The following is a 15840-nucleotide window of genomic DNA, read 5'->3' as shown; positions in this document are numbered from 1 at the left end:
CACAAAGCACAGCTTTACTTCTCAAGTTGTTACCGCTATTAATAAAGCAATTTCAACGAATATTAGTTTCACTATTTTCAAATCGGCCAGTATCTAGAAATGTTTAGTAGAATTTATTTTGTATTGTATAATAATAGTAGGCCTATTATGATATTATGTTGTGTTAATTCGTTTCCATATACAATGCCTATTTATCATCTATCATGTCAGTCACAATTATTTTGGTAATGGCCCGTTTCAAAATTCAGTAATTACCTTGGTAATAGACCTCTATAATAACAAAACATATTAATTACAAGGTATAATAAATACTTAGTAAAAAAGTAATAAAGAATTGAAATCGGAATTGTCATTTAAAAAAAAGGACATAGCCCCCTCTATTAACTACATTTATTTACAACGTACATAAACTACCAACAAACGAATACGGGAATAAATAATTGCAAATTGTATTATTTTTTGTTTAGTCCTACTTTTGGCCCTACTTTTTAGGTTTTCCACAAACAAGCAACATGGGGAAACGACAACATCAATCAGATAAAATGTAAGATGTTTTATTTAATTTTTGTTTTAACCGGGACTTGACGTCGATATTAATATAAATAGCGTAGGCTAGGCTAGGCCCAACATTTACTGCTGATGATGGAATTAGGCCTACCAGGGCAGCAGCTGACTGAGTTAAGGGCGATTTGCTGTCTGTTAGTCATGCTATAGCATAGACTAGAGGCCTAGTAGAAAGTGGGGTTAGTGCGTCAATTTATGTTTGTAGAATGTTCTAGACAGCCACAGAGCAGTATTGGATGAAGAGTGAAACATTTTTTATTATTATTAAACTTAAAGCGTTAATATTATTAATTTGCACTAAAAAAAAACGCTGTGGCTAAAGATACGGTACCGTATTCTAACTTCTGTTATACTAAGGTACGGTAAAATTGCATTACGTCATAATCAGCCAATGGGGTTCTGGTACGTGTGTGACGTCATCATATAAGGATTTTTTTTTCATATCGCGTCTGTTGTATCAAAGAATATATATAACAAGAATGAGTAATCCGCGATTTTCCCTGTAACAGTAATATTGTCCATGTGGTAGGGCGCCGCCATAAGTGTGGATGTATCTGGGATGTATACAACTTTTTGTGACGGTTTCAATAATCAAAGGCTAGACCACCGGTAGTATTTTCATGATAAAAAATGTTATCAACTACATGCCAACATCATGTTAAATGCTATTTGGATATTTAGTTGTTCGTTTTATGCAATTTATTTAGTAAAAACTGCCGTATAAACAGTTCGCTTTATCAACCGGGCGCTACGATAGCGTGACCGGGCGTGTTGGTGTTTACGCGATTTCACAAAGGATAGTTTAATAATATTCCTATATTTAACTTCTTTCTGGTAAAACAAATAAATGTTAATGACATTTAACATTTTATCCTATAAATAACATGTATTTTATACTAATTTATATCATAAAAACAATACTTAATTTACCGGGCGTAGAGTAGTACGCGGCAATGGTAAAGAATAGGCCGTGCTGAGTAACGATTTGTTGATTTTGGTGTTGCTGTGTTAGGCCTTTTTTGTGAACTAATTTAGCATGTTAGTAAATAATTGTCTGTAAAAGTGAATGTACACTAGTTTGTTAATAAATATGTATTATAAAATAGTTTACAATTGCGAAATATATTATCATAATTCTATTTAATGTGACATGTATAATATCTATTAAATCAAGTCTTATTTAGTATGTATACATCACGGGCATCACTCTCTGGAGCTCTCTGTTACAAATTTCTCATGCAAAAATCGCGGAATACTCATTCTTGTTATATATGTTATGCGCGATTTGAACGATTTGCGCAATTTGAAATTGCGCAAAAAAATCCTTGCGCAATTTGAATTGAAACATGTGTTTCAAATTGCGCAAGCAACGTATTAAATTGCGCAAGTAATCTGCAAATTGCGCAAGGTTTTTCGACAGATTGTGAAATCATGCACACCCATATTTTTATAGTAATTTCTAATGATTCAAAATTAAAGATAAATATTGTTATAAGTTAGCATACCGTCGAAGAACCAACGAAGGAAAACGAAGCGGTGGTGTTCCACCAGGCGGGCACGGCGCGGGCGGCCGGCTATACTACTCTAGCCTAGCTAGGGTCTGGACTACTGATACTGACTAGGTTACATGGCCTAGCTTAAACTAATATTAAAAACTTAATTTTTACATTTATTTTGATTTATTTCAAGTTACAGTGATAGTATTATTTAATTGTAATAATAAATGTTATGTATTTATTATATTATACACATGTTATCTTCGGATTTATTATGTTTTATTTTGAGTTATTTAGTTTCCAATAAATTATTATAATACCGATTGTCTGGTAGAATTTTGTTGCGAAATTTGAAAATTTACAGTTCGTTTTCAAATTGCGCAAAGGTGTCATATTGCGCAAGAACTATCTTGCGCAATTTACAAATTGTGCAGCGCAATTTAAAATTGCGCAAAGATTTTCTTGCGCAATTTGAAATTGCGCAAGTTGATTGCGCAATTTGAAATTGCGCAAAAAAATCCTTGCGCAATTTGAAATTGCGCAAGAATTATTTGCGCAATTTCAAATTGCGCAAGGATTTTTTTGCGCAATTTCAAATTGTTCAAATCGCGCATAACATATATATTCTTTGGTTGTATGTAGAGAATTCCTGTCGGCGGCGCCAGGCTGCATGGATGTGTGTGCGCTGATGAGGGTTTTATTTTTATTCCAAATGGCCTTTAGGCCTATATTTTTTATTAAACTTTGTTTACAATGGTGACCATAAACAACAAGCAAATGCGGACAATAAAGGGGCCCTCAAATACTATGATTTTTAGACAGTAGCCCCAGTGCTGAGTCAATCATCAGCGCACACATGCAGCTGACCCCAGCCTGGCATCGCTTTCCTTACACACAAACAAACTCATATAATGAGGTTATAGTACGTAGTAAGTAGGCCTAGGCCTCTTTTGAAACGGTTTTCTCTGTATTCTAGAATTAAAATCAACATGTTTTCGCTTTTCAATAATAATAACAGACGTAGGCTACATTTAGTTTTTGTCACACACGACGGCGATAATAGCGATAAATGAAGCATAAAGAAAATGCGGTTGATACTGTTTTCGCGATATGAAAAAAAAATCCAAAGTCCTTATACGATGACGTCACACACGTACCAGCACCCCATTGGCTGGTTATGACGTAATGCAATTTTACCGTACCTTTAGTAAACAGAAGTTAGAATACGGTACCGTATCTTTAGCCACGGCGAAAAAAAAATTGTCACAGAATTTAGAAACTTCACATATAGGCCTAGGCCTAGGCCTACTATAGTAGGCCTACCTAGGCCCTAGCCTCTAGGCTAGGCCTAGGCATAATAAATATACTATTAGATTTAATTAATAGTAATTTTATGTGACTGGAACTTCTTGTTCTCAGGGGCTTAAAAATCCCTGGCCCGAAACGTCCTGCTACCAAGTCCAAGGAATGTCCTCAACTAAGTAAGGAAAGACATTCTTTTATTAGAAAAAGTTCAGAGGAGAACAACTAGGCTACCACCTAGTTTGCATGGCATGCCCTATGCAGATAGGTTAAAAGTTTTTAATTTAACAAAAAAATATTAACCATGCCTTGTTCAGTGATTTCGAGCTCATGCCTCATGGGCGTCGCTTTCGATGCCCGGCATGTAGAACAAACCGGAAAAGGAATTCGTTTTTGCCAGTGGCTATTCGACTCTTAAATTCTTGAACCTTGACTTGACTTTTTTTCTATTTTGTTCTGTGTATTGTGATATTTTGTATATTTTGTAAGATCATTTTAATCCAGACCTTTTTATTTGAATTGCCCCGTGTGGGATGATTAAAGAATTTTGAATTTGAATTTGAATTTGAATTTAGAAGAAAGACGACATAGAGGGGACATGATTCAAACATATAATTTTCTTTGTAACAAAGAGGCTATTGGTAGTGATTTACTTTTTCAAAATAAAAGTCTGAATATACCGCCACTAGGGGTCATAAACATAAATTGAAAAAGAATAATGCTTGATTAAATTGCCGTAGTCATTTTTTTACCCAACGAGTCGTAAATTCATGGAATGCTCTCCTGCCAGTACAGTAGAAGTTGACACAACCATACTATTTAAAAGACAATTTCAGAAGACGAGGGGGCTAATAGAGGGGTGTCACGAAACCTCAGACCACGAAAGCTCAGCCCCCCTAAGACCTAAGATTACGAAAGCTAAGACCCAACACCTAAGATTACAAATACTAAGATATACTACAGCTTAAAAACAATACTTGTTTATCCATACATAATTTTAAACACAGTAGGTTTCATTTATTACCATAAATATAATTTAATACTACCGCAAAACATAGATAAACTCACATTATTTTCGCCCGTTGAGTAAATGTATATTTTTTCTTTACAACAAACAAACTTGACGGGTTGTTTGTTGGTATATATTTACTCCATTCTGTTGGTTCCGAGGATGTTTTTCTTACGCACCTGCCTTTCTTGTATTTTGACTCCAAATTTGTTGACTAACTTTATCCTGAACACCACACTTTAAAATTAGGACTTATAAGTACTTTCAGAAGGAGAAACACATAATAACAAATAAATAAATCCTTTAAATTGATGATTTTACAGATGTGTTTCTTTGTACTGTATGCTGTAATGACAATGTAACTCCTCGAGCTCCCCATGCTCAATGTTTTTGTTTCTATGGAGCGCCAAAAGAGCAACAATAATAGTACAAGTATAAAAACAGAAAGAAAACGAAACAAAAAAACTTATCATGATTTTTAAATTAAAATTTATTTGCCAGTATTTATTTCTTCGTACTTGCATGATTATACTATTATCATTACAATTTTAATTTTACATTGTTCCATCCACACTGTAGATGGACTCCACAGAGTTTTCAGCCCTCTATATAATTTTTGCTCTTTTGATGTTCCATAGAAACAAAAACATTGAACATGGCCCATGGGGTAGGCCTACTGTACTGTAGGCTAGTCATTTTGTGTGCGAGAAAAACGTCTGTAAAATCATCAATTTAAAAATGTATTTGTTACTTTTTATGTGATTCTTTTTCATGAAAGTGCCAATTCTAAGGTGTGGTATTCAGAATAAATGTTGGGAGTTAAAATACAAGGCAGGTGCGAAAGATAAATATTTGTAATCTTAGGTGTTGGGTCTTAGCTTTCGTGATCTTAGGTCTTAGGGGGTCTGAGCTTTCGTGGTCTGAGCTTTCGTGACACCCGGCTAATAGAGGGCCACGACCGGCCCACCAGCCTCTTGCACCACTCATTTAGAGTGGTGTACGATGTTGAGTGCTACCATAAACCACCTTCCATTTTTCAAAATGTATGTTTATATTTACTTAGTTAGTAAATTTATATTCAGCCACAAAGCATTTTGTTTTCATTTGTGTTTACTACAGTATTTCATTAATTCATTTTGTTATTGTTTCAGGTATATTACGTCCAAAGAATGGACAAACTTATTTGGAGGAAAAAAGGCAGGTTAGTACATCTAACTGTTTTCTAAAAAGGTTTTATTATGCATTTTATCAAATTTTGTCCGCTACGAAAATTCCTAAAAAAATAAGACATGCATACTCACACTTTTAAATATTCATAAACTCATTTTAAAACTATAGTATTGAATATCATTTTTAATATAATACAGTTTACCAATAGGATGTTTAATTGTAAACTTTTAAGGTTTTCTTTTAGAATGATACCTATGATTCCCACTTGGTTATCACAAAATAGGTACAGTATAATAAATTACCTTTAAGGTTTTCTTTTAGAATGATACCTATGATTCCCACTTGGTTATCACAAAATAGGTACAGTATAATAAATTACCTTTAGTATTTTTGTTATATTTAAAAAAAAATTCTATTTACATATAGGAAAAAGTGGAAAGTCGGACTTCAAGCGATTGCCATTTGATCATTGTAGGTAAGTAAATGCACTAAAAAAAAGAACAAATTTAATAAATAACTTTTTATTTATTTTTGCCTACTTTTGGTATCTTGATATGAATCTGTAATTGTCAAGAATTTTCTGTAAGTTGTATATAAAGCAATAGATAAAGTAATTTGTTTGTCGCCACCAATCATGCATTTTCTCTTTTTTTTCCTCATAGCCTTTCTCTCCAGCCGTTTGAACATCCTTATTGTACGAAGGAGGGTGTGATATTTGACCTTACAAATATTCTTCCGTTTCTGAAACGTTATGGAATTAATCCTATTACAGGAGAGGTAACATTGATTGGTTGTATTTTTATTCCAAAACTTTTTTAGGTTGTTTTTTTTAGATTGTGACCAGTGTGGCATTAAATTATTATTATTGTAAACATCTTTTGAAATTATGTAATTTTGGAACTTTAACATGTGACGATAAGAAATAAAATTATTGGTCAAGAAAAGTTGCTCAGCGTATCAATAAAACATATGTAATATCACACCACTACCACAAAAACGTGTTGCGCTCAAAATACATTTGATAATGTAAATAATAAATTATGAACGACTCAACACATCCATTACATTGTTGTTATAACCTAAATAGGTCTGGTATTAGACTTTTTCCACCACGTAATGTGCGATCGCATTTTTGAAATTCTTTTGTGCCAAATTCTGTTCATATTTTTAACACCGGTGTCTCTAGAATGTAACTTTTAACCTTTTTAAAACTTTTTGTATTTCAGCCAATGGATACAAAGGCTTTGGTAAAGTTGACTATTCACAAAAATTCTAATGGTAAGTTTAGTTAATATATTTTGTCAATTGTATGACCCACTATACAACCCCTTGTAAATGTGAGTTATGGTGCATCATTTAAAAATAATTATTGGTACAGGGATGTGTAAAAAAAAAACGTAATTGTTAAATCACATCAATGAACAATGGTGTGTCAATGTCCGTTACTTTAACATCCCATTATAAAAAAAAACATCTTAATTGTTCTTCAAAATGGGTGCGTCAGGGTTACCTAAAGGTAAGTCACTTTTTGATGCAGGGGTGTGTCATGGTATTTTTAAGGTATGACACACATCGAAAAATGGTGCACCTCTCCTGTGGGTCAAATTGTGGATCATACAATTGACAAGTGCATAACTGTATACAAAAGAATCTTTTTGGGACCCTCCAAAATGTCCCTAAATTGTTGTTTTCATATATTGCCCCTCATCTAACAAGAAATTTTCTCTTTAATAGGGTGTCATGTGAAATTGTGTGTTTAGATTGTGGATGAGTAGAGAAGTGAGAGAGTAATAAAGTTTGCTTATTTAGAAGGTCATACAGTATGAATGGATGACTAGCTCAAACAATAGTTGGCCAAGCTCAGTGCCATTTTGCTTTAAAATTTGTGAATAAAATAAGTAAATTATCTCATGTAGGGCTTGAACAACATATGAGTGGTAAGTGTGATTATACTCAATTATTTGTTAATGTTTTCATTAATAGGAAAGTATCATTGTCCAGTTACATTCAAGATTTTCACCGACAACTCCACTATTGTGGCTATCAAAACCACTGGCAATGTTTATGCACAAGAAGTAAGTTTGGTTGAATTGTTTACAATATTTATAAATATACAGTTTGATGAAAGGCTAAAAAATTCCCCCTAACTTATTTAAAAAAATACCCCCTAACTTATTAAAATATTTGTGCAATAAAGTGAGCAATATAGTAATACAATGGTAGGGTATATTAGATAGCCTGTGAGAAGCATGTGTTGAGGCTAAAAAATGCCTCATAACCTATTAGCATCACTTTAATGTACCTAGTTGGCTCTCTAGCCAATAATATATCTATGGCACCTTTAAAGTGACTTTTAAACTTTATCTTTTGTAGGCAGTTGATCAATTAAACATAAAAACAAAGAATTGGAAAGATCTTTTGAATGATGAACCATTCACCCGCAAAGACATTATAACGTTACAAGATCCAAACGATTTAAAGAAATTTAACATTAGTGCATTTCATCATGTAAAGAACAACATTAAAACAGAAACAGAAGGTAAGTGATACAGGACTCAATTATTTAATATAAGGAGACTTGAAAAAGATCATTGTGTAGTTTTTAAAAATAAATTGCCACACTTATAACGCAAGAAATAAATAGTGTGATAAGTGTGATAGTGAAAAAGAACATTACTGTTTTTACGGTCAAAGAATTGACCCTTGACCGTAGTGTTAAAACTCTTATTGCCTTTCTTTTAACAGGAAAGTGTCCCCTGATTAGAGAGCCTTCTGAATATGGTGTCCCCTGATTAGAAAGCCTTCTGAATGGGGTGTCCCCTGAAAAGGTGGTGTCCCCTGATTGGGAGAGCCTTCTGAATGAGGTTTCTCCTGAATAGGGTGTCCCCTGAATATGGTGTCCCCTGAATATGGTGTCCCCTGAATATGGTGTCCCCTTAATAGGGTGTCCCCTGAATATGGTGTCCCCTGAATGGGGTGTCCCCTGAATAGGTGGTGTCCCCTGATTGGAAAACCTTCTGAATGAGGTGTCTCCTGAATAGGGTGTCCCCTGAATGAGGTGTCCCCTGAATGAGGTGTCCCCTGAATGAGGTGTCCCCTGAATATGGTGTCCCCTGAATGAGGTGTCCCCTAAATATGGTGTCCCCTTAATAGGGTGTCTCCTGAATATGGTGTCCCCTTAATAGGGTGTCTCCTGAATATGGTGTCCCCTTAATAGGGTGTCTCCTGAATATGGTGTCTCCTGAATATGGTGTCCCCTGAATATGGTGTCCCCTTAATAGGAGTGTCCCCTTAATAGGAGTGTTTCAAATGGGGTTCTACTGTCTTATCCTCATATGTATCCTCGCTCCTCACCTCAGCCCAGGTTTTAGGTCCAGACGATGACTGACACACATGGATTTACCTGACCTAGATCGGTTCTTAGTCATCTTAAAGAGAAAGCTCCCTAATATTATTTTCTGAATGTTCATAATTTTATAGAGGAAAGAAAAGCTAAAGGAGGATCAAAATATTATTTGAACAAGACAAATGCAGAAACAGATGATATCTTATCAGAATTATATCGGGACTACAAAGCACCTGTAAGTACATATTATTGCACACTTTAGTGTATCCGTGCCATTTGATTGATTGATGTGCTATTCATTATTTTGCACTAATAAATGATGAACAGCACTATTAAAGATGTATTGTACCTCTGAAAAATTTAATTATTACAATTTTTTTTAAATATGCCATTTTAATTTCATATAATAGTTTTAACCACTTTGACTCAAAATTGGATCGAAAACTAATTTATTTACTTGAAAATACTGTAATTTAAAGAGAAAAAAAAGTAGTCAAATTGGCTGTTAACCAATTATAATGTTTTGCTTGTTGAATTTAACAATTTATTTTGTCATTTTATAAGTGAAAACATTATTTTTGTGCAGAAGTGATTAACTTAATTAAAACTACAAAATAACATAATAAGACTTAAGTCTGATTTAATTAATCTTCATTTTTCTTGTTTTTTGTTTTGTTACATCTTTAAACGTTCAGCTTTTGATAAACGTGAGGTAGTTGACTGGACTGCGTTAAAAAATCAACCTACTTATAACTGTTAAATTGTTTTTGTCTTGTAGGAGAAAAAGGAAGAAGTTGTCAAACATGCAGATTCATTCAATGCCGTAATTATCTATTTATATTTAGTCTTAAGCTCTGTCTACACTATCAAACTAGTTTTAATGACATTTTAACACTTTGCAGGCCCATTACAGTACTGGCAAGGTTGCTGCTGGCTTCACATCAACTGCTATAGATATAGAGACAAAGCATGAAGCTGGTATGTTATCTAAATATATATTAAAAACTTCTTCAAAACTTTTTATTATTTATTAAAAAATGGTAAACGTTCAAAATAATTGTTTAGCCACTGTAGTAAACCAAACTGATACCGATATTTTTTTTTTTGTTAATGGTCATTGAAAAAAACATATTGAACCAATAACTATTGAATATTAATAAAAGATAATTTATTGTCTGTGTATCAGGATTTTTAAAAGTTGAGCATACAAACGTGACTGTATGATACTGGAGATTAAAAAATCTACCATAATAGGCAAAAATAAGCAAAATTAATTATTAGACAGGTTAAATGTAGAAATTGTGTATTTTAGCGGTGATTGACGAAGACATTATCCGATATGAAAGAGTAAGGAAGAAGGGATATGTTAGGTTAACAACCAACAAAGGCACATTGAATATTGAACTGCACTGTGAAATGGTAAGTTTCTGATTGCAGGTCAATATTGACAGGTCACCTTATTAATTACCGCATACAACAACATAGAAAGATCTGTTCTTGTTTACAATCTATACCAAACTCCCAATATTTAGAGACATCATCACAGTTCACCATTTCCCTCTATTTTGTTGTCTTTGATTTATTTATCCTAAACATTTTTCATATATTTTGTATAAAAACTAGAAACCAGGGTGGGTGAGTGGCCGAGCGGAGGGTGGGTGAGTGGCCGAGCGGTTAAGACAGTGGAACCGTAATCACGTAGCCATAACATCGGCAGGGGTTCGAGGCTCACTCACTCCATGGTTCTGGTGGTAGAACGAGTCTCCTCGGATAAGGACTATAAACCGTAGGTCCAGTGTACACAACTTGCTCGTGTGCACTTTAAAGAACCTAGTACATCTTTCGAGACGAGTAGGGGGGTACCCCGGTGTATTAGTACATCACAGCCACTGATCACCAACTGGGCCCTCTGGGAGACCAGTCTTTGACTGAAGAGGTTACCCAGTATAAATATATATTTCAATCAACCCTTTGGAAACAGCATCTTTGTATGTATCCCCTTTTTTTTCATCGGCAAAAGTTGTAACGTTCTGTTTATCAAGTATTTTAACATTTATTTCTGGAACAAGATACAAGGTAATTCTTCAATTAATCAAGGGCTTCTGTTATTAGGGCTTCTAATGTACTACTTTATCTATATTGATTTTTTTTTAGGTACCAAAAACATGTGAGAATTTTATGAAGCATTGCAGTAATGGGTATTACAACAACACAGTGTTCCACAGGTCTATAAAAAACTTTATGGTAAGTTTGTAATAGGGATTAATATCAAGGCAAGTAGAAGGCCATCTTCCATGTGGGTGGGTAGGGAAGTGGAATAGTGTGAACAGTCATATAGATTAGATGTATATAAATTCCTAGATATCTGATCACCATCAAATGTTTTTCTACAATTGTTTCTAAATCCTTGTCTACACTATCAAACTTTATGTGACAAACAAAATGTGATGTGCCCATATATGGACATGATGATGTCATATCACTACCATATTTAAGCATATCACTACCATATTTGGTCATACCTTTTTTTGTCAAACTAGTTTTATAGTGTAGACAGCTTATACAAAATGAATAAAATTTGTTCTATTACAGATTCAAGGGGGTGATCCAACAGCAACTGGCAAAGGTAAATTATTTAAATATATATGTCCAAACATTCATATATATTAAACTACCCACAAACAAGACTTAGAAAATAAAAATATGGAAGGCTAAAGATAATAAAATCTATAAGGGTGTTTGGTTGTGGCAACTTTGTTGTGTCATTGTTTATGGTTATCTCATTATGTGAAAATGTATTGATCACTTTTTCTTGCTCAAAGTGTATGATTTTTTTCTTTTCTTGTGAAGGTGGAGAGTCTATATGGGGAGGAGCATTTGGAGATGATTTTAAACCCAACTTAACTCATACAGGCCGTGGAGTATTAAGCATGGCTAACTCGGGACCAGATACTAACAAATCGCAATTGTAAGTTTTTTTTGCAATATTTTGTTAATATCCCAGTGGAATTCAGTTGGTACTTAGGGTAGTGTTCTAGAGACTTGCCAGAGTTTTAGCCATTCAATGGACCCATTGATTTGTGTTCTTGGCATGTAATGTTTGATTCAAAGGTTTTCACAATTCTTACTAGAACATAGATGATCTTAATTGAATCAGATTATCCTTTATTGATACAGTGTATTCTTAATATACTGATCATTCTGGCATTGATTGAATCGAAATTGGTCTCCCAGAGGGCCCAGTTATGATCAGTGGCTGTGTGTGTACTAGTACACTGAGGTAACTTGTCTCGAAAGATGTACTGGGTTGTACTAGATGTGCACACTGGACCTACGGTTTATAGTCCTTATCCGAGAAGACCAGAACCAGATTTGTGGTCTTGGACATGTAATGTAAAGTTTTCCTGCTTACACACCACCAGAAGATGATAACTCTATATTCTTAATATAGTTTCTTAACATACCGATCATGCCGGCATCTTGATGGAAAACACACTGTGTTTGGTCGAGTAGTTGGCGGCTTGGATACGCTAACTGCTATGGAGAAAATTGAAACAGATAAAACTGACAGGCCTAAAGAAGAAATTAAAATAGTGAAAGCTTCTGTATTTGTGAACCCTTATGAAGAGGCTGATGAACAAGTAAGTAGCCCATTGCAACATTTTGTGTTAAGTTCTGTTTACACTATCAAAAAGTGGGATGTGCCCAAATATGGTAGTGATATGATGTCATTGTGTCCATATGTGGCCACATCACATATTTTTGTCACATAAAGTTTGATAGTATAGACAGAGCCTTAGGCTTGGATAAGGTAGTTTTTGGCATACGTTGTTTATATTATGGGGGTTTAAAAGGCAATTTTCCTGTTTCTATCGAACGATATTGATAGTAATTGTAAAATGTAATCATTGTTGTGTCTACTGATATTGATAGTAATTGTAAAATGTAATAATTGTTGTGTCTACTGATATTGATAGTAATTGTAAAATGTAATCATTGTTGTGTCTACTGATATTGATAGTAATTGTAAAATGTAATCATTGTTGTGTCTACTGATATTGATAGTAATTGTAAAATGTAATAATTGTTGTGTCTACTGATATTGATAGTAATTGTAAAATGTAATCATTGTTGTGTCTACTGATATTGATAGTAATTGTAAAATGTAATCATTGTTGTGTCTACTGATATTGATAGTAATTGTAAAATGTAATCATTGTTGGGTCTACTGATATTGATAGTAATTGTAAAATGTAATCATTGTTGTGTCTACTGATATTGATAGTAATTGTAAAATGTAATCATTGTTGGGTCTACTTATATTGATAGCAATTGTAAAATGTAATCATTGTTGTGTCTACTGATATTGATAGTAATTGTAAAATGTAATCATTGTTGGGTCTACTGATATTGATAGTAATTGTAAAATGTAATCATTGTTGGGTCTACTGATATTGATAGCAATTGTAAAATGTAATCATTGTTGTGTCTACTGATATTGATAGTAATTGTAAAATGTAATCATTTTTGTGTCTACTGATATTGATAGTAATTGTAAAATGTAATAATTGTTGTGTCTACTGATATTGATAGTAATTGTAAAATGTAATCATTGTTGTGTCTACTGATATTGATAGTAATTGTAAAATGTAATCATTTTTGTGTCTACTGATATTGATAGTAATTGTAAAATGTAATCATTGTTGTGTCTACTGATATTGATAGTAATTGTAAAATGTAATCATTGTTGTGTCTACTGATATTGATAGTAATTGTAAAATGTAATCATTGTTGTGTCTACTGATATTGATAGTAATTGTAAAATCACATTTATTCACAGTTGGCAAATGACAGGCAACAAGTAAAAGACGACGAAGCTGCCAAAATGGCGGCAGGACCTTCCAAACCTGTTAGTAAGACATCAGATAAACCAGTAGTATATCGATCAGGTGTTGGTAAATACATAGCAAGTTCAAGTAGTCCATCAAGGTATTAAAGTATATTCATGCACCCATAAAATCTAAATATATGAGGCTGTCTTAAGATCTGTCTACACTATCAAACTTTATGTGACCAAAAAAATGTGATGTGCCCATATATGGACATGATGATGTCATACCATATTTGGGAATATCACTACCATATTTGGGTACACTTTTTTGTGTCAAACTAGTTTGATAGTGTAGACAGAGCTTTAGATAAATTTGAATCATTATTAATGACACCGTTAGGACCCAACAAAGTTTCCTCTATAAGCGTGGTTACCACTAGAACGCAATACAGAGACGTTGCATAATCACAAGTGGGAACCAGCGACGCAACAGTGCTACAAACATCGCTGCGGGAAATCAAAACAGTTTGATTTCCTGCGACAACGGAAGGCAAGAACACTGGAAAACATAGTACAACACATAGCCAAATACCAAGTCAAAAGTCTGGCAACTACTGTTGATGCGGAACTAGTCCGGTTTGATTTCGCACAGACGGGGCAAACACAATTATTGGAAGGGCATTGTCTTATGTTGTGTAGGTTGCGTCGCTTGTGGAAACCACGCTTAACAGGGGTGTTTCCTGAATAGCTGTAGTGTTAAAATATTTCCTCCTCATTTATGAATATGGATGTCCCAAAAAAAGGTTCTACTGTTAGTGGCTATTGTACTTTCTGGTGGTGCAATGTTTGTTTAAGAATTTGTTTCAATTTTAATATTTCACTGTCTTTTCTAGAAACAAGAGAGAATCTGATGAAGCAATGATCAGTTCCAGTATAGCAAAGAAGAAAGTTAAATCATCTCACAGTCTGACAAACTTCAGTGGATGGTGATTGGCTACTTGTAGTAGGCCTCAAGTCTTATATAACCCCTTCACTGATTGGCTACCCAAATTTCCACAGTACCATTTCATAATTTATGAACAGGGAATGAGCTTCTTGTGACTAAATCAAAATCTAGACTGATACCAGACTCTGCAACTGGACACTTTAATTTTTTTTGGATACAAATATTTCAAAGGGAATCTGTACAATTAACATGATGCCATGCTCAACAGATATCACAAATAAAACATTTTTCTTACATTCTGCTATAGTTTAATTTTCCACACTTTTACTTTTACATTCACCTTATATTTTGATGCAAAACAACTGCAAAAGCACCAACTTATATAATACATGCAATTATTTTTCATGTAAAACAAAGGCAAATGCTGTAAATTAAACAAAGTGGGGTTTAAGTGCACAATTATTCATTTCGATGGTGTTGATGTAGTATTGGCGAAATTGTTACTGTTGGCCTATTACTGTATATACTGTACTTCAAATCTGCCATATTGCAGTGCCACCACTCATTTCCAGATAAGTATAATGTGGTGTCATTATTGCAAATAACATTTTTGTTGCCATATATACTGTAAATTATGAGGTAAATTTAATTATTTTTCTATAAGATAAATGAAGCAACTTAAAACTTATGAGGCAGCAAAAATGCAATCACAGCATTTCCAAGTTACAGCAGTAGTAGTTTGAGTTGTTTCTTAAAGTAATGCAGCTAACTTTGGTAAAGCTTGGTTCCCACTAGGATTAAACAAAAATTTGTAAGCACCTTTAAGTCACTACTCAAAACTTACATTTTCTGATATTTTTTGGCGTCGTTATGAGCACTGACTGTTGGAATGGCACTATATAAATCAAATGATTGATACAATGACGTAAGAACAATGAGTTGAAAAATCACAAGCAACAGTTATTTGAATAATCCATCACTTGTGATTGGTTAAATTACTTGCGATGCGCTTACGTCCTTGCATTGCGTCCTAGTGGGAATCAAGCATTAGGTGTACCTTAAAGGAAACAGTGTAAAAATAGAATATGTATTCCTTCAAAAGCATGTATAAGTAATGTAAAATAATAATGTGCTGTCCTTTTATATATGGCAGAAAATTTAAATTAATAAAAACAT

At 33.7% G+C, this 15840-nt stretch overlaps 1 protein-coding gene across 1 annotated transcript; it reads left to right on the top strand.

Moving 5' to 3' along the window:
• The first annotated feature begins 435 nt into the window (after window positions 1-435).
• LOC140044671 (RING-type E3 ubiquitin-protein ligase PPIL2-like) lies at window positions 436-15808 on the top strand. The gene is made up of 17 exons (XM_072089282.1): window positions 436-544; window positions 5523-5572; window positions 5968-6016; window positions 6204-6318; window positions 6768-6819; window positions 7525-7616; window positions 7915-8080; window positions 9022-9122; window positions 9666-9710; window positions 9790-9865; window positions 10200-10306; window positions 11042-11131; window positions 11480-11513; window positions 11738-11855; window positions 12339-12528; window positions 13728-13876; window positions 14612-15808. Exons 1-17 carry the CDS (start codon window positions 513-515, stop codon window positions 14706-14708), a joined length of 1563 nt encoding a protein of 520 aa, XP_071945383.1. The 5' UTR covers window positions 436-512; the 3' UTR covers window positions 14709-15808.
• The last annotated feature ends 32 nt before the right edge of the window (window positions 15809-15840 follow it).

This window comes from Antedon mediterranea, chromosome 3 (genome assembly GCF_964355755.1).
Source record: "Antedon mediterranea chromosome 3, ecAntMedi1.1, whole genome shotgun sequence".
In the NCBI taxonomy this organism is placed as follows: Eukaryota; Metazoa; Echinodermata; class Crinoidea; order Comatulida; family Antedonidae; genus Antedon; species Antedon mediterranea.
The sequence above is the reverse complement of the archived record's forward strand: the minus strand, read 5'-3'. Positions and strand labels throughout refer to the sequence as shown.